This window comes from Taurulus bubalis (assembly GCF_910589615.1).
Source record: "Taurulus bubalis genome assembly, chromosome: 18".
Classification (NCBI taxonomy): Eukaryota; Metazoa; Chordata; class Actinopteri; order Perciformes; family Cottidae; genus Taurulus; species Taurulus bubalis.
Genome location: NC_136606.1, coordinates 3,816,938 through 3,836,887, shown reverse-complemented (window position 1 = coordinate 3,836,887; position 19,950 = coordinate 3,816,938). Strand labels below are relative to the sequence as shown.

The 19,950-nt window shown below is 45.1% G+C and overlaps 1 protein-coding gene across 2 annotated transcripts in view; it reads left to right on the top strand.

Annotated features, from left to right (window-relative positions):
• Nucleotides 1-327: 327 nt before the first annotated feature.
• LOC306750597 (cadherin-18) overlaps nucleotides 328-19,950 on the top strand; it is a gene marked incomplete at both ends in the record, with an annotated part of 64,744 nt that continues 45,121 nt past the window's right edge. For both annotated transcript variants that reach the window (XM_079234049.1, XM_079234050.1), the window contains 2 exons: nucleotides 328-558; nucleotides 15,527-15,821. In XM_079234049.1, coding sequence (XP_079090175.1) covers nucleotides 328-558; nucleotides 15,527-15,821 — 526 coding nt within the window. The remainder of the gene's footprint in view (nucleotides 559-15,526; nucleotides 15,822-19,950) is intronic.

The following is a 19,950-nucleotide window of genomic DNA, read 5'->3' as shown; positions in this document are numbered from 1 at the left end:
GGGATTAACCTCTGCTCTCGGTAGAGCTGCCCCAGAAGTTCACGTCCCTCCACAGCGTCTCAGTCGGGGAACTTCCATAATGTAAATGTATCTCGGCCCTTTTTTTTCTTCGTCTTTTCATTAAACGTTCAGCTTTGGGCCATGAACCCGGGAGGAGCTACCCGGACCGCTATTTCCCTAGTTTGGATTTAGATTCTTTTTTTTTTTTTTTGCCGGGACTACTCCACGCGGGCCTGCAGCGGTGGCTAGTTGTGGCGGCTGCCGCGGCGGGAGTGGGAGGAGCTTACCACCTGGGAACACGGGGATAACTGTACAAAACTCGCCGCCATGAGGATACCCGCCACCTCCTGCCTCTGCCCCGTCCTGGTGTGCCTCTGTTTCCTCCAGAGGTGCTGCGGGGCGAGCCACCACGGCCCCGCCAGGGTGCCCTCCAGGAACCAGACCAGACTGGCCAACGGGGAGACGGAGGTGCACCACAGGCCCAAGCGGGGCTGGATCTGGAACCAGTTCTTTGTTTTAGAAGAGCACTTGGGACCAGAAGCGCAGTATGTGGGAAAGGTAGGATGTCTCTTGCTTGGCATTTGCTTGGCAATTGGTTGTTCTATTGAGGTAGATGCACTTTTCCATATCCAGCGCTCATTTGTGAAGCTGTTTGTCATTACAATGTCGGACCGGATTCCTCTCAAAGTAACGTCCCAAAAAAAAAGGTTTTATTCTCTCCGTAATGAGGGAGTGGCTCTCAGCATGTCTGCCAGCTATGATGAGAGGATGAAGTTTGAAAGAGAGAGAGAGAGAATAGCCCCTCTTCTACATGGAGCATGTCTTTGAACTGAAATATCCGATTTTTGCTCTCGCTGTGGGAATTGAACCCAGATTTGATCTCTTGGTGGGAAACGAACCTCCACAGTAAGGAATTGGACGCTTCTGCAACGGGGACACGGTAAACTGACGGGAACATTTTATGAATGGGATTCCCGGGTGACCGATATCCCTTCTAGAGGAGAAGATATAGGGTTTTCTTTCTGCTGGTGCACATAGGGTACGCTTGTTGGTGGTGACTTGTCTGTTAGCTGCACAATAAGCCACAGGGAGCTGGTTAAGTCCTCTGCTTGCAGATTGCCTGCCCTTATCTCCTGAAATGTTAAAATGTGTTTCTCCGCTGCAGTGATCATTATTCTAGGCACTCAGGCACAGACTAATCCCCTCAACTGCACTCCGAGAGCAAGAGAATGAGAAAGGCAGAACGCTCCTCCGACTGCTGCACATGTGTGTGTTTCAACAGCGGGGGCCATTTGAAGGGAAAATGAAAGAAAAGAGGGATGACATGCTTTTGGGAAGAAAAAAAAAAAAGGGTGAAATTGAGGAAAAAAAACAACAATAAGAAGAGTAAATATCACTTTCCAATACTGTTTGTCGAAAACAAAAACAAAAAACTGGGGTTTTTTTAATCCCAAATGTCCCCGTGAAGCAGGGAAGAAAGGTTATTTACTGGTGAAACATGTTTCGGCTAATATTATTTGACGCATGAGTGAACCGTAAAGCCCCACAGTGCCAACGAAAACAATCCCTCAGCGCTCACGAGGCTTCGTGTCCCACAATGCTGAAGACGCCGCGCACGTCCACGCTGGATTCGTCCGCTGCTTTTGGAGTTTATGAGTGTTTGGTTTGCTGGCTGGTTGGCTGATTGTGCTGCTTCTACTCCTACCCTAAGGGGGTTGTTGTTCCCTGTGTGTGTGTGTGTGTGTGTGTGTGTGTGTGTGTGTGTGTTAATAAGTGTGGCGGGTGCCACTGATGAAAGCCAAACAAACATAAACAGCTAATCCTGGATGATGATGATGATGATGATGATAAATAACTGAGAAGACACACGCACATTATTAAGGAATCAATTTGACATGCGTGTTTAAAGCGATGAGGTCTCCAGATGAGAGACACACACACACACACACACACACACACACACACACACACACACACACACACACAAACATTTAAATATGTGGGTTGGGACTCGTGTGCAGTGTCCTAATGTGGCTAGGAGACAGAATGACCGTTAATTGGAGGAGGAGGAGGATTAATTAATGCATTCAGCACGTACAGCGTTGCATTGTGGGTTCCCCCCCCCCCCCCCCCCCCCTTCCTTCCTTTGCTTGATTAAAAACTCTGGACATTAGCGAGCAGCAAATGAGCGGTTCCACTCGGGAATTGCCAGCACAGTCTCTGTCGATTATTGCTCTCGTTGGGATAAAAAACGGGACATTTTGTGGATGGTAATTATCGGGCGGTCAACATGACACGCCCCCTGCGCGCTCGGGGGGGCGTCTGCAAGGTCGGAGCGCCGGCCTCGGCAGTCGTGTCGTGTCATGTCGCTTGTACTTTCCCCCTCTTCTCACACAAAGGACGGCATCGAGTGACTTGTGTGAATAAGTGCAGCAGCCAGTCTGTCAAGAAGGTTTTTAATCCCCTTGAGGTGTCCCTTAATCCCCAGTGACACCTTTCTGGGGAGGCTGATGCATTTTGGAGGGTGGGGGGGGGGGGGAGGAAATGACAGCTTTGTGCATGAGTGAGGCGCAAATGCTCAGTTTGGGGACAGGCCTCGTCCAGATACCAGACGGGAACGTCTCCGCGTCAGTCAGCGCGGCGTGGCGCCTCCGAGTCGTCGGGCAGGTTGCGGACTGGATGGTAATTTCTGGAAGACGTTGCAAATCCCCCCCAGACCCTGAACGGATGCGTGTCCTGCGGTGAAAACAAGTCGGTTGGAAGGCGTGGCGCGGACGCTTTTTGGATGAGAAGTATCAGCCGGGTATCCTCGGATTGAACCGCGTCTGCAGAAATATACAGTAAATATTCCCCCATGTGTTCATTTAGCAACCTCTGAGAAAGGTGCCCAGATGTTTTATTCATACGTCTAAACATGGATTGTGCTGTGACAGAATCAGGATACGGTCTTGTTGTATGTACAGTAATAAATCAACAGTTGAAAGGAAATGCATTTGAGGTCTTAACATGAAATTGCTTTTCACCCACTCTTTGCAACACGGGAAACGAGCGCACGCAGATTGCAATGTTTTCAGCGTTAAACCAGTGAGGTGTTGCAGGAAATAACAAGCAACATTTCACAGTTGACGTCCCATTAGTCTGCGTAGCTGGAAAGAGAAACATCCTGAAAATGACAGCAATGATGCTCATCAACCACTGATACTTTCTTCTGACACACACACACACACACACACACACACACTAAACTAAAAGGTCCTCATACTTACATACCGAATTGTGTTCTGGATAAAATGGTGAAGCGATGACCTTTTGCTCGGACGTGAACTGGTTGGCGTTGGAGGCACGCAATCTATAATTTTATATATCTTGAGCACTTTTTTCACTTGTGTATGTCGTTCCTTTATCTAGATTGTTTTGATGGAACTCCAATGCAAAGAAGAGCTGAACCTAAATGTCACCAGTGGTAGTTTAGCTTTGTGTGAAGGTTTAGGGTTTCTTTTCGGTCTCAAATAATACGATTGTAAAGCTGGACAATTCCAAAATATGTGAACGGAACCAGTAATTTAATTATTCCTTCTGGTTTTATCTATCCGTCAGTCAAAGCTCAAAGATATTCTACTTCCTTATTGTCTGCCGTCTGCATCGCCAGGTGATGTGCTAGTTAAACTTTTACAATGTTATCTGAAGGCTTCAGCTTTTATCTTTTTTGTATTTAGTTCTGCAGCCGAATCAGTTTGACATCCTGGATTTATCTTTCAAATGCATATTGCCGACCCTTCGGTCCGCTTGTCTCTGAAAAGAAAGGATAACATTTATGCGGTGACTGCAGTTAGTGACAGTGTGGGCTCCATGGTAGCTCTGACAGCTGAGGGGAGTAGCAGCGGAAAAAACGGGGCTTAGCAAAGGGTCAATTGTACTCTGTGTGTGTGTGTGTGTGTGTGTGTACACTTTGGATCAACAGTCTTTGCTTGGCTCATCGTCCCGTGAGGCATTAAAATGTATCTGCAGCGTCCTTGATGCAGTCTCACTTTCACCAAAACAAGAGATGGGCGGAGCAAATGAAGCCGAGCATCTAAAGTTCAGCTTCCATGGAGTCGGCGACTGCAGAAAATAACTGGAGGATGTCCGCTGTCTGTGCAGGCATGCTTAATATCTCCTAAGTGCATTCCCCTGTCCTCTGGCTGAGACGTTCAAAAGTATTAGCACCATTTAGACACTTGAGACTAAAGCCATTTGGCCTCACTTGCTGCCGTAGCACGAGGCAGAAACTTTCTTCTCTCGAGCTGATCTGCTGACAGCTTCATTTCCATCTCGTGCAAATGTACAAATTTTAGTAGCAGTTGGCGAGAGAGAGCGAGAGACACTAAATGAGTGTCAGAGTTGCTTTCCGGGACTCTAATAATCTCATTACTGTACATCTAGGAGTCAACCGCCCTGCTGGGAAGACAACGATTCATTCCGTTTTTCCCCCCGGCAGATGTCTAAATAGAGGACGACTATCGGGGCGGGTCTCGGTGATGTGCGTCGGCGGCACGTCTTCGTCACCCCCCTCCTCCTCGTCATCACGGCCTCTTGATGTATGGTCATTAGGCGGGCTCTCCATCATCAGGGCTCACTGTGACTGTTACAAATCAATCGAGGAGGTGTGTGTGTGTGTGGGGGATGGGGGGTTGATTGGGAGGGTCCACGGTCAAAATGTGGTGATAATCAGACAATCAAGCACGCCTACATAGAAAGTGATTAAGTCCTCTTGAGTGAAGTATAAGAGGCGAGATTTAATCACAAATGCCCCCCCCCCCCTCTCTCTCCCACCCCCCTTCACTAATTGCAAAGATGAAGCCAACGCACGCTTCATCAGCTAGGGAGTGCAGCCGGTTTATTTCTCTTTACCCCCCCGCTCCGCTCACCGTGCACATTGTTGATGGAATACACCTTCGACTGCCCGTTCCTGTTAACGTCCGAAGCGATGCAGTTTTAATGGATCTCCCCGACCCGACATGAAACCGTGAATTGTGTTGCCGCCGGTTTGCTCGCGGACAAACCAAGGTCGGCTTCCAGGCGACTTAAAAAACGTAGAAACGTTTCGGCGTATGAAACCAAGAGCGTCCTCGCGGACATCCAGGCCACCAGGGGGCGACCAAGATGCCTTGGCTGCAAAGTAGAAGACTGATGACGGATAGCTGAAGAATGCATTTTTAAGTCTTATCTTCATGCAAATATCTGCAGGATTGTTCTGTTTATTTAATTGTAAGTGCAATACGAAGATTTAATGAACCTAAAAACATTAATACAATAAATAAATGTTCTTCTTTCTCGTGACTTCTCCCAATCAGTGGATTTCCATGCATTTCCATTTCCTATATATTGCATGAACTGGACATTACTGCCACTTTTCATGCACGTTTTTGTTGTGTCTTAGTTGAAGTCGCTGGAATATAAAGTATACCTCAGCGTAGGATCTGCTGAAATGCGGCTCCCTCGCTTGTATTTTGACACATCTCATGCGTTTTGTGTTGATTTCATATAATTGTCACATCAGGAGTTTGAAGTCGTTCTCAGCAGAGAGGCAACCAGGCATACATTATGTGGATAAGGCCGAGCCATTACCAGTAGCATTCACCAGCGATGTAAACCAACCGGTGCACATACATTACCGGGATTTGCACAATGGAAAAGGACAAAAGCCGCTAGAGGAGTGGAGAGGAGTGGAGGAGCGACAGACGGCGGTCAAGCTGAGCAGCGATGTGGAACGTTTATCAGGACGGTCCTCCATCGGGGGTTTGGAAATGTGAATGTTGTGTTACATGTCATGTCCTCCTCTTCCAAAAATAGTTGATATATTCCAACGCTTCATTGAACTTGGATGAGAATATTATGTTTTTTTTGTTTTATCTAGCTGAAATGGGAAATGAGTTCTGTATGTTTGAGTTGCAGACACTCGGCTGATACGTTGGCAGGAATATAATAATTGGCACGGCTGGACATAGACTGCATCTTGTGATGGTGCACGCTCTTCTATGTCGGCCCAGGAATGGAGCATTGTGGATCTTTTATCTGCTGTGGGTCAACAGGTTTGCTCATCATCGTCGCAGTTTAATGCAAATCCATTCAGAGATGTTTGTAAGTTATTATTTTGTTCATAGCTGATGGTTTGTTATGTTGTTTGGTTGCAAGGTTGCTCTGTTGTTGGAGCTTACAACTCATTCAGATTGTATCACGGTTCAGATAAGAAGAAATTATGACTTTTAGAGATAAAGAATTGTACCGATTGGAGTCACAACCCAACGTGAGTCCAGTATCAGATCCAGCACTACAACCAGCTTAGCATTATTATATTAACATTGCAATCTTCACAGTAAGCTATGAGACAATCTAATATGGATATCAGAATAATATATGTAAATAAGGTATTTAATGCATCGGTCTGTGTTGTTCAATGACAGCATATCACAGTAATGTTCATATCTGGAAGAACACGTTTTGAAGAAGATGAAAGACAAATTAATTACTTTTGATAACTGCGTTGATCATACAGGTGCTGCTTACAGCGTCTACTTTTTACTCATCAGAGCAATTCAAATCATAATTCCCGACGTCTAATTTTCTTCAATTACGGCAGCCAAAATTAGTGATTGCGTAACTATAATCACAGGTTGTATCTTGGGTTTGATAGCGTGTGTTATTGTTCTATGTGATTTATATTACACACGGCACGAGTAAAAGCTGATACTAATTGGTGTTGTAGCGGCAGGGCGTCCATCAGGCGGGGGGTTGGTTCTCCTTCCTCTTAATCGACTGGGACGGCGAGCGCCAATTAGCTCGGGGAACACAAACGAAGCGAGGCTCCTCTCGTGGCGGCGGAGACGCGGCACTTGTTGACAAAAGAAAAGTGAAGAATCCACTTTCTCTCGGGGTTGCTCCTGTGGGCATGTGATGTGGTTATACGCGAGGTTCTGCTTGAGATTGGAGTGTTTTCGTCTTCTTCTTCTTTTTCTTTTTCTTCCCGCCGGCGGCTTCGTCTCCGGAGCCCCTCAGACTCCGTTGATCTCTTTAAACTCCTCCGAAATGCATTGCCAGCTGCCAGCCGCCAGCCACATGCAGGTCGTCTATTCCACTAGTCTTTAATAAAGTCGGCCGTGGAGACGGAGAGATAAACGCAATCCCTTGTTTTGATGACCCGCGGAGGAGAAGGATTCCTCTCCGGCACCGATGGTCTTTTGTGGGAAGACGACGACACGAGGTCTGAATTTCAACTTTCTTCACCCGTCTCCTCTGGACTTCACCGATCAGTGTGTAGGAGAGATTTCCATATATATATATATATATATATATATATATATATATATATATATATATATATATATATATATATATATATATATATATATACTGGATATTGGGGGTGGGAATCAACAGAGGTCCCACGATTCGATACTATCACGATACGGCGATATATTGAGTATTGCAATTTATTCCCTTTTTTCCAACTGCAAATTGTCGCCATTTTTGTTTCCTTCCTAATAAAAGCAGGGCTCCAGACTAACTTTTTTTTACTAGGAGCACAGTGGCCCCTAACTTAAAATTTTAGGGGCGCAAGCTGAAAATTTAGGGGCGCACACTATAAATCGACTTGCAACGTTTTCCTATCATTTTCACTGTATTACTGATAAATACTTTGACATTAAATGCATAAACTACAATCTTTTAAACTTATGCAATAGTTTTAATAACATACACCAGTTATACAGCTTAAAAATACCAAATTAATATTTATGCTCTACTGACAACACAGAACAAGTTGTAGACATAACTTGTGCAATAACACTTCCTACAAAAGATCGCCCCCTGGTGGGGGATAAGGTGCCTGTGTTGGCCAGCCCCTGTAATTAGCTACTGGGAGTGGAGCTGCACTTTCATTGCACATTTTATGTTTCTGACTGGCGTTGTGTTTGATCAGCGTGTCGTGTTTTAATTGTCTTATCAGCAAATTTCGTGTTCCCCGCATGTTGTAAGGTATCGACAGCAGAATTTGCAGTTCATTGAATTCGTCTCCCTGAAACACCTCAGCCAGGTGAACTCGCGCAGCCGCTCATCGCGAAAGCTGAATTTCCAAACCAGTCATTCAGGCATTACCGCTAACTATAGTGGGCTGAAGTTTGTCAGCAACAAAAATATTTAATAAAAAAAAAGCTAATTTACTGGTCGCACACGCGAGTAGAGGAAACATTTAGTCGCATTGTGTCTAATTTTAGGTGCAAAATGCAACCATTTGGTCGCAGTCTGGAGCCTTGTACTAGGGTTGCAAAATTTCGGGAATATTCAAAGTTGGAAACTTTCCACGGGAATATATGGGAATTAACAGGAATAAACTGGACATTTTGGGGTAATTTAACTGTATTTACCTTGTCATAAGCAGACATGCATGCAAACATTTATAATACAACTTGAAAAAAAAAATGACATTTTGTGAGTAGAACTTTATTCTTTCATGGATCAACAAAAACATGAACGTTGAATAAAAAAGGTGTATTCCCTATGGTCACCACCCCCTAACCCAATTTTTTTTGTTGCGCGCTATAATTGAAATCTCTATCTGTCTGCAATACCGCTCTTGGCCTCTACGCAACTCGGCGCTCTCACACTTGCCAGCATAGGGCTGAAACGTTCAGACGCAACACTGAAGACAAAGACGTTAAAAAACAACGTTTTACGTTTATGTTTCTGGCAGACAATGTTCCCAACCAGCTGCATTCAGGGTCCAGCTGAGCTAGGCGTGCATAGGCTTGTTCTCAACTACATTTAAGTTCCCTGTTATATGCTTTTGCAAAAAAACGTTCGAAAAAACTAACACAGTGCCATCTAGTGGACTGAAAAAGCAATTGATTTTGGACCAAAACGTTTATCATTTATATAATAAAAGATCGATACTCGGCTGAATTGAATTCCCCCCCCTCCCCTGCTGGATCTTCCTGCTCCTCCAGGTTGCCACACATGGAGTCCATATCTGCCCCCGTGCTTTTGCACTGTAAGGAAAATGTACACTCGATTACATGAAGGCGAGTTGTCATGACATTTTCTGTGTGATCAAAATGAACGAAGCGTGGATAAAATATGGAAATGCGGGAGCAGCACCCTCTGCAGAGAAATGGAGCCCTGCTTTTTAAAATCATGTGACAGAGATTGGCCTCAAGCCCAGTTTTGTACACTCAGCTTTGACTAAGAAGGAGAAGTCTGTGAAATACAAAGTGAACTAAACAGCAGTGAGGGAAGTCTCTGTCCAGAGACATGTTGGATGCTCCAACTTCTCCTCTTTGATGTGTTCAAACTCACACAGGCGGTGAATAAACATGAAGTTGTGTTATTTGTGTCTTTTCTGCTCTGCAGATGACAAATTATGTGAATTTACTTCACTGTTCCAATACAAATGAACAATTTTACCCGGGCGACTGTGGCTCGGTTGAATGTCAGAGGTCCCGCAGCTGTATGAGTGTTAGCTAGTCCTGATGGGCAGGTGGCTCCTCCCATCAGGGTATGAATGGGTGAATGATGTCATGTAGTGTTGACGTGCTCTGAGTGGTCGGAGGACTACAAAAGAGATGTACAAGTACACGTCCATTTACCTTTTTTACCTTTTTTCTTTCCTACAATAGCAATCCTTTACACCCCAAATACTATTACAAGTGTGTTTTCATGTTTAATTTGCATAATATATTAAAAAAAATGAGTTTCTCTGTTTGATTCGAAAGAAAAAGCAGATTATTTTCATTTTCAGTGTGTAGGACGCGTCTGTCTTGAGTACACATCGGACCACGATGGAGCATTATGGGAGATGAGGGGGGTTTTGAAAGCAATCGAGACCCTCAGAACACCTGAAAACACTCGCCATCGAGCGTGAATCCTCATCGCTCGTTCGAGGTTTGAGTTGTTGAGCATCCTCGTGTTGTTCTTTACAGCCGCTGCTGTACTTTTTTTTTTTTTTTTTGGCTTGTGATGTTTTGGGTAATGGCCCGCAGCCTGTTGACACTTTTATCAGCGATAGATTTTGGGCGGCTGCGTCGTCGTCGGGGTCGCACTCCGCCGAGCGTGATTCACCGTCTCTCCCGCAGAAGGAAGTCAACGGCTAAATTAGCACTCTGACTGCGGGGCGGCGTTCCATTTATGAGCCGCCGCCGGACAGAAGTGGATCCGTCCTCCTAAGTGGTTATAGCGGCGCTCTCCGTCTGGTTCTCTGCATTTAAATGATGTCATTTACACGAGGGAATTGATTATTAAACCAGCGTCGGCGCCGGAATCCACTGTTTTTCAAAAACGTCTCTCGCCACATCTATAATTCAAAGGGGGCAGAAATGAGCCAAAACGCCGTAATTGTCCACACCGCCAACGTGTAAACATATTTTTTTCATTCCTTGCTTTTTTTGGAGGTTGTGTTTTTGTATTAGCAACTGATTAACGACCTGATTCAACAGGACCTTTTGACTCCTCATCTAATTACGGGCCTGGTATTTACCGGGGGAAGGGCAGGCGGCGCTCACGGAGAGTCGGGTCTGCAATCAGCGCCGGCGTTCTAATTAGTAACGCATTCGCTAGTCCGGGTTTTGATTAGCCGTGGCCTCGAGATCTCTCCACCGCTCAACTTGTTAAATAACTTGTGTCTGTTTATGGCGCTGCGTTTAATCTCGCAGTGCTGCTTTTTTTTTTATTAGCTTTTCTACCTCAGGGCTTGTACTCATTGTTCAAGGGGACTTTTAGTTGTTTTTTGGGTTTTCTAGCAAGGCAGGTGTATTTGTAGAGCACATTTTAACAACAAGGCGATTCAAAGTGCTTCACATAAAACCATTAAAAGCATCGAAATATAACGCAGAAGAAAACAAGATTTAAAAACAATTAAGAACATTCATTTTAAAACATTACAAAGCAAAAAATAGAATACAATAATGCAGAAAATAGTAGAATATGTTTACCTGCTTTAACAACCAAGAAACACGTTCTTTTTATTTGACCGTTTACCTGAATATACCTGTATTCACTTCTCCGTCTTAAATACTGTCTCTTTAAGACCCGCCTCTTAAATCCAGCCGGCTCTGACCGGCTTGTGGGAATAATATGGTGCACCTTTGCAAAGGTTATCTTATTCCAGTCTGCAGGACGGTAGAGAAGCCATATGTGCACAAGCTCAGGAGGAGTGAGTCGTCCATGATGTGCTCCCTTTTTAAAGGTTTTCAGCACTAGTGGTGCTGTACAGCAGGTCTGCATACAAGGATATGATTAACCAGCATATGAGGACACTCATGCATACACAATGCTGCCATATGCAGGGGCAGGGAACAGTTGGTGGATGTAATGCACTTCAAAAAGGTAGCTGTGCTCCAATAAAAGAGGATGAGGAGGAGGAGAAGAGGAACGCCAGCTGATGCACGCGGTTCCAAAAGGTCCAAATAAAATTGTAATGGACTCGTATGTGACGAAGGAACAAGAGCCAAATGGGATTGACTTGTTGAATCAAATGTTTTCTGATCTAGACGGCCAGTGAAAAAGAAAAAGAAAGACTGGGTTGTTTTAATTTCCCAGTGTGTGAGTTGTGAGGCGCTTTTGCACATGATGCGTATCTTTAACATCGACACACACACGGCTGGGTCAATAAGGTAACACCAGCTAATTATTCTCCACTGAACATGTGACCTTTACTCTTTACAGGTGCTGTGCAGGCGGTCATGTCTATGTATAGCAGTGCAGGAATCATCCGTGCTGAAATAGCAAATCATTACGCAACAAACAGACAATCGATCAATGAATGGGTGCAAAGTTGAACGGCCTTAATCAAATGCAACAGTACGAGGATTGATTGCTTCTCAATCTGGGTCACTGCCAAAGCAGACGGACTCGTCTTCAGCTCCAGTTTGTACTCAAACTATTTAGCGGCGTCCTCATTCGGGGACGGCGGCGGTTAAATGTTGACGACTAAATCACAGCAGGTTTTTTTGCAAGCGTTGCAGAAGAAACATCACATAAATCCTGACGTGTCAATTGGATGTAGAGCTGGGCCATCGGTTGATGTCACTATACAATACAGCACAATATAAATTAGGTCAACATTTGGCTGAGCTTCAAGATTCCCTTAAACTAACAAATTATCCAAGAATAAACGACTTAGTCCTTCTTGTCCAAACGCTGAGACGTGGGAGGGTTTGTTTCCTCGGTGATGTTTCGTGTGACGAACGCTTTGTGTGCAGAGTTGATGTCGACGTGTCGGATGTGAAGGAGTGTTTCCTCCATGTCACCGAACCACCGGCGGGTTGTTTGCCTCATTATTCCACAACAGCTCCTCACATTCAGAGGGTTGTGTGAGGGTCGCCTGCCAGAATCCGGCGTACAGCAAGCCGTCGGGATCACTTCCACTTTCATGAGCGGAGTCGGAATAATCAGAAATTCACACGCTCACGTTTCTGCATTACACTTTAAAACGTGTGTAAAGTGTGTGTTCCCCTGAAGGAGAGCAGCAAGACGTGGGACTGCAATGAGTCATTTTGATTTACTTTTGAACCCTTGCACTTTAATTGCAGGGTAGGTTGGACTATTTTTTTACTTTTGGACTTTGCATATCACTTGCAGCTCAGTTATTCTTTAGTTATGTTGCACTTTCAGAGGCTTCATTGCTATTTTGAGTGACTTTTAAAACTTTATTTGTACTTTTTCTTTACTTTTAAAGCATATTTGCACTTTAACTTATATTACTATTTAGTTTATTTGTTATGATGATGTTTATTTGAAGTTCAAATTCCAACATCATTAGATTAGTCGATTAATCGGAAAAACTGTCGCTAGATTAGTCGATTATGAAAACAATCGTTAGTTGCAGCCCTACTCTCTCTATAATGAGGCACCATTGTCCTAAGGCGTGTAAAGAGATGAAGTAAAATGACGCGATGCATCATGTTGAGTTCATATTGGACAGCAGCTCAAACGAGCTATGTGGCTAACTGACTGTTTAACACACAGAGGGCACATGAACTGTTCCTCTGGGGTCGATGGATCCTGTTGTAGACCCTAATATTCTTTTCATTTAAAACATTTCAAAGAAACTCTACTGCCTCCAGTGGTTGGAAATGGCTTTATCGAGTTGCTCCTCCTCGGTGTCTTTGAGTTTCTTGTTCTCGTGTTCAGGAGGATGTTCTGTCACCATTCATGCTGTTTGGTTTACATCTCACTCGCTGATACATCCCTCATCAGAGGACCAGCAGTGACATCACGGAATAATAATTATTCAGAGTCAAAGACGATGCAGAAGTTCCACGCTTTTGCTGAATGTGCGGAGTAGGCTCAATAATCAGGCTCTCGACTTATCATACCATATATGGACATAATCCTGATATTTAATGCCCGTTGTGTTCACATGCATGTTTGTTGAATCATATGTTTTCATATTTTTCTAATTATTCTTGAGAATTAACATTTAATTGCTCTTTGAAAGTGTGCACTTTCATTGTTTTGCTTTTATCGGTGTCTTAAAATGACAATAATATCGTTCATCGCACAATATTCTGGCTCAATATATCGTCCAGCAAATGCATAAAGCATAATGTAGAACTGCAGCATGATGTGAAACTCTTCTCCTCCAATGAGGCTTTTAGAGTCCGCTTACCTCACGCGGTCGTCTTGTATTACACGATGAGCTCATACCAGAACACGTCCCTGTGATTGGTTGTCACCGCTCGTCCTATTTGTGCTGTGGAATTATTGTTTCTGAGCTATATTCTTTACATATTTGTTTATTATTACTTTTGACTGATGCCCCTGCAGGTCGGTCACAGACGATTTGGCCCCGCTTGTTAGTTTGTTGACGTTGTTGTGATAGCGCTCGTATCAAAGTGCTGAGCTCGGCTATATCTGACAGATGTTGCTAATTGGCATCAGAGTCAGTGACCCACCTGGTAATTGTGAATTTATCACTTCAAAGTCCCCTTTTCATGCCGTTCTTTTATGGTTTTGTTATGTTGTCCCCCTCCCCTTTACATTGTGGTATTTTGCACACATTATATCCATTTTTATCCAGACTACGATAGTATGTGTGTATAAATATAGATATAATAATGCGAGGGAGAGTTACATGTTAACTTCTCACAAACATGAGCTATGAATTATTAATTTTCTGTGTGTGTGTTGTGTGTTCCGTTCTCCAAAGACATGCATTAATCTTGTTTGCGGCGAAACTGACTCAGAATTCAAAGGTTGTGTTCGCAGTACATTGACGTGCACACATTGGCGTGCACACATTGGCGTGCACACATTGGCGTGCACGTACAAATATGATGAACAAAAACAGCACCAGCATGTGAAAGCGTTGCCAGTGCATAATGAAAATGGATTGTTCTGTTATGCTCAGCTGTGTGACACATGTCTGAGGAAAAAAATAAATAAAAAATCAGAAGTAAAAAAGAAGTCTGTCGCTCTGAACATGTTTTATTCATGAGAACCAAGTTCTCTAAATGATGATGTTACCACGGCGCCCTGGTTTGGAAATTCAGTGGTATTGTAAAATATATTTATGAAGTCTAAAACTACAAACCCAGCTGAGCAATCGGCATGAAAGTCGTTATCCTCTTGGCATCAATTATGGCTGAAACGTCTCCCCTTGTTCCCTCGTCTCCCGGTGAGAACCGGGCGCCGCTCTTTCCCGCCTTTTAATCGTCTTGTAGGGATTTCACCCAAAACGTAATCTCTAAAGATGGATTCCTGAGCGGGAGTATTTAATAAAGTTGTCTGAATCCTAAAGAAGGGGGCTGTGGACCAGCATGCAGTGCAGTGGCGCTGCAAAGGTTCCGGCTATATGGAGCTGTGTCATTTTAAATAGCCGCGGTGGAGATTACACTGTGGATGTGAATCATAGTTCATTCATCTGTGAGCCTCTGTGTTGTCTATCCACTGAATGAGGATACGATGTATTTTAATATTCTCAATCGTTCATTGTTTGTGCACGCATTTTAAAAGCGTCCACATTTCATAACCTTGTATATTTAATCCTGTTTCTAGTTGTTTTTTTCTGCCTCTCAGGACTACAGATGAAAAATAGCCTCTTGCCTAACTCTGGCACATTTCCTGAAATGTTTGTATTAATGTGCGCTGTCCCCTTTTCAAATAAAGCATTTAATAATAATTCCTATTGAGCTCATTTTAAGTAATCCTAAAAATATGGCATATAGAGAAGAAAAATGCCCAACGCCAATTTTCCAGTCCAATACCCAACATTTATTGTATTTACATTGTTATAAAACAGAGAAATATAAAGGAAATCCTCACATTTCAGAGGATGAATTTCAATGAAAAAACATTAACTATTTACCAGCATTGATTTGTTAATTGCATATAATCATCCATAATAATATGTGCACCACAGTGGTCCCTCTCATGCATGCATCCTACAGCCTCTATCTGGATATTGTATATTTTACCAAATTGAGAATCACGTTTTAAAACCTTTTTTTTTTTGCTCTGTATTCACACAATGTCCGGTTTCCCTTTTTTTTTGCAGCTTCACTCCAACTCGGATAAAGGCGACGGATCCGTCCGGTACATCCTGAGCGGGGAGGGAGCCGGGACTATCTTCATCATCGACGAAGTGACGGGAGACATCCACGCCGCCAAGAGCCTGGACCGCGAGAGGAAAACGCACTACGTCCTGCACGCGCAGGCCTTGGACCGCTACACGGAGGAGGCGCTGGAACCAAAGTCGGAATTCATCATCAAAGTACAAGACATCAATGACAATGCACCCAAATTTCCAGACGGACCCTTTGTAGCCACGGTGCCGGAGATGTCTGAACTGGGTGAGTGGCGCTCCACGGTAACGGGATTGTCCGCAGCAGTTGAGCGTTAAATGGGTTGAGAGATGATACAGAAATAGTCTAAAAGTTGAGTGTTTTTGTTGTTGTCGCGTTCTAGATATTTCTCATGCTTATCCCAGCGGTGCAACATAAATTACATGTTGTTTACACATCAAATGACCGAGTATTACTCCACGATGCCTCGCCTCAAACACGTTATTACCCCTGTGCAGCGTTCTGGTTTGTCCTCTCTGATAATGTTCTGCAGAATGTTTGATCTCCTGTAAGCCAGCCGAGTCCCCCTCTCTTTTTTTCCTCTCTCCCCATCTTTGTTTTGGTGGTTGCTGTGATGGTTTCCCGGGTGGGCAGGTCTTTATAAAGCACTCAATAGGGCCGCCACAGCGATGCCCACCATCGGGGCGGTGGAGTCCTCCGCATCAGAGGAAAGAAAAGCCTCCATCCGCCTCCTATGAGGCGGCTGCTCCTGCCCAGAATCATGTGGCAAACATACATTTCTGTTCTTTATTCTACTCTTCTGGTACATCCCCTTTCTCTCAGTCCAGTGCATTCTGCCTCTCAGCCCAGTAGCTCAAGAGCACGGCGCTCAGGCATTTCACAGCCCTCTTTCACAACATATGTAGGTTGTGCTCTAAACATAAACGGCGGCCAAAATGCTGTCAGAGATGTTTTTTTTCTTCAAAAGTAACACAAGGTAGTGAATCTGTGGCGCTGACACTTTGATGAAAACATTCCATTTATTTCTCCTCCTCTGCAGGAGTATTCCTCCTCTGCAGGAGTATTCCTCCTCTGCAGGAGTATTCCTCCTCCTCTGCAGGAGTATTCCTCCTCCTCAGCAGGAGTATTCCTCCTCCTCAGCAGGAGTATTCCTCCTCCTCAGCAGGAGTATTCCTCCTCCTCTGCAGGAGTATTCCTCCTCCTCAGCAGGAGTATTCCTCCTCAGCAGGAGTATTCCTCCTCCTCTGCTGGTTTATTCCTCCTCCTCTGCAGGAGTATTCCTCCTCCTCTGCTGGTTTATTCCTCCTCCTCTGCTGGTTTATTCCTCCTCCTCTGCAGGAGTATTCCTCCTCCTCTGCAGGAGTATTCCTCCTCCTCTGCAGGAGTATTCCTCCTCCTCTGCTGGAGTATTCCTCCTCCTCTGCAGGAGTATTCCTCCTCCTCTGCAGGAGTATTCCTCCTCAGCAGGTGTATTCCTCCTCCTCAGCAGGAGTATTCCTCCTCCTCAGCAGGAGTATTCCTCCTCCTCAGCAGGAGTATTCCTCCTCCTCTGCAGGAGTATTCCTCCTCCTCTGCTGGAGTATTCCTCCTCCTCAGCAGGAGTATTCCTCCTCCTGTGCAGGAGTATTCCTCCTCTGCAGGAGTATTCCTCCTCAGCAGGAGTATTCCTCCTCCTCTGCTGGTTTATTCCTCCTCCTCTGCAGGAGTATTCCTCCTCCTCTGCTGGTTTATTCCTCCTCCTCTGCAGGAGTATTCCTCCTCCTCTGCAGGAGTATTCCTCCTCCTCTGCAGGAGTATTCCTCCTCCTCTGCAGGAGTATTCCTCCTCCTCAGCAGGAGTATTCCTCCTCAGCAGGAGTATTCCTCCTCCTCTGCTGGAGTATTCCTCCTCCTCTGCTGGAGTATTCCTCCTCCTCTGCAGGAGTATTCCTCCTCCTCTGCAGGAGTATTCCTCCTCAGCAGGAGTATTCCTCCTCAGCAGGAGTATTCCTCCTCCTCAGCAGAAGTATTCCTCGTCCTCAGCAGGAGTATTCCTCGTCCTCAGCAGGAGTATTCCTCGTCCTCAGCAGGAGTATTCCTCCTCCTCTGCAGGAGTATTCCTCCTCTGCAGGAGTATTCCTCCTCCTCTGCAGGAGTATTCCTCCTCCTCAGCAGGAGTATTCCTCCTCCTCTGCAGGAGTATTCCTCCTCCTCAGCAGGAGTATTCCTCCTCCTCTGCAGGAGTATTCCTCCTCCTCTGCAGGAGTATTCCTCCTCTGCAGGAGTATTCCTCCTCCTCAGCAGGAGTATTCCTCCTCTGCAGGAGTATTCCTCCTCCTCAGCAGGAGTATTCCTCCTCTGCAGGAGTATTCCTCCTCTGCTGGAGTATTCCTCAGGACCAGAAGAAGGTCGGGGTCAGGTGTGAAATGGTTTGGATGAGAGGTTCCTGGAGAAAGCATCAATGCCGTCGGCCCGTTCCCAACCAGAGCACTGATAGTGTAAATAAAAAATACCTCAAAGAGAAAAAGGAACGGAGTCATCATCTTCTTCCAGCGAGAAGATGGAAATGTGCAAAAGCGATTAAGTATGCTACCCCCGGTAGGCCTGCAGACGCCCTCTATATAAACAGTCAATATCTCCCTGGTTGCGTTCATGAATATTCAGCAACAGAGAGGCCTGACACACACACGGCGTTTGCCAGTGTGTTGCTTCCTAAATTGGATGTGTCAAGTACACGTCTTAATCTCTGCTGAGTGCTGCGCTGCACAGTACGTCCTGTTGCTTCGTACGCAGACTAATATCTATCGGCACGCACTGAATATCTTATCTTTTAGGATTTGAAGTTGATAATGAGGCTGTTGCGATTTTAAGACAAAAAAAAAATCCAACATAAAATGCTCATTGCAGTGATCTTTAACTCTGTTTGAGTGCATGACCGAGTGAATATAGCCGGATCTGAGTATCGGCATCCTCCGTTTGGCTCTAACGAGAATACTCACTTTAAAGTCAAACTCCATCATCGGTCGCACAAAAGGAATCAATCACCGCTGATGACCCGAGGGAGGAAATCAAAGGACTGTGAAGGGGGGAAATAATTAGCCTTTTTCTTCTTCTTTCCCGCCCCCTCTTTTGCTCACGTCCATTAAAGTAATTCCTCTGCGGTTTTGGGGGCATCTGCGGCGTCAAATCGTCCGTAACCATCAACCCGTCCTCGCACCCCAGAGCGCTAATCCCCTTCGGCGTTTGTCGATACGGGGGCTCCGGATTTAAAAGGGAGGGGCGGTCTGGGAGTGTGGCGGCTAATTGGCTGTGATGTTCTTGTCCAAATTGACCAATAGGTAGTCACACGATACCGTTTCACACGTACCAACGGTGCAATTATATTATTTAAGTGCTAGATGGAAGGAGTATCAATTTCCCCACGGCTGAGGCGTCTCTAAATGGACGGACAGGAGGTGGGAGCTCCGCTTTCCTGTCAACCACATGACTTCTGGGAAAATCCCCGGCTGCATAGTGGTTTGAAAACTCAGACAGACGCGATCTCTTGTTGTGAGTCATAATTAAACGTGTGCTGCTGGAAGCGATGCATGGGAATTGAGCCGAACGGCACACTTCCAGGGTTGCATACTGACTGATACACATACTTTTCGTTTATTTTCCACCATTCGTCTCTCTCTCTCGGGCGTTGTTTCCGGTAAACGCTGCTATCCGTCATAAAACACGGATTAATTAGTGTTTTCCGAATCGGTTTCCTCTGTGAAAAAAACCCCACTTGGCGTCTTTTATCCCGTTTAGACGAGACGTTACTTCCTGTTAACTAAATGCTGCACGTCATCAAGGAAATGCTCATTTTATTCCTCATTTCATGAAAGTGGGGATGAAGCCCTGACTCAGACTGAGGGAGGATGAAGGGAACCCGGTGGTTGTAATCCACCTTCAAGATACCGGCCTTGATCTTTTTTTAAAAAGTGCATTAAGTCGTGCGGTCGCGCCAATGAGTCCAGCGAGGTCAGTCGACCCCAGTAGAGGTGATGAAAGTAGATGTAAAAAAGGGGAAATGTTTCATATTTTCTCACAGTTTTCTAGCAGATGACAACCCTTTGTCCCGCCCCTTCGAGTCCGATACCGACGCTCAATCCTCGGACTGGATTCTCGTAGTTATTTCCAGCCCAAACATAAATGCATCTCAAAGTGGTTTCGTTGCGTGAACCCGAGCGAGTGCTTTTGTTTGAGTTCACGATGTCGACCGGCTGTTCTCACCGCGGGGCGCCGGCACTCACGCAGGAAAGAACACGGCCGTTGTAGAAAATAATCAATGTGCGATGCAAAGTGGAGTCTGCTGTACATCTGAAGCCATAAATATATGATGCCGCCCTGTCTTCAAAGCCGCTCGGCTTCCGACGACTTCGTCAAATTCA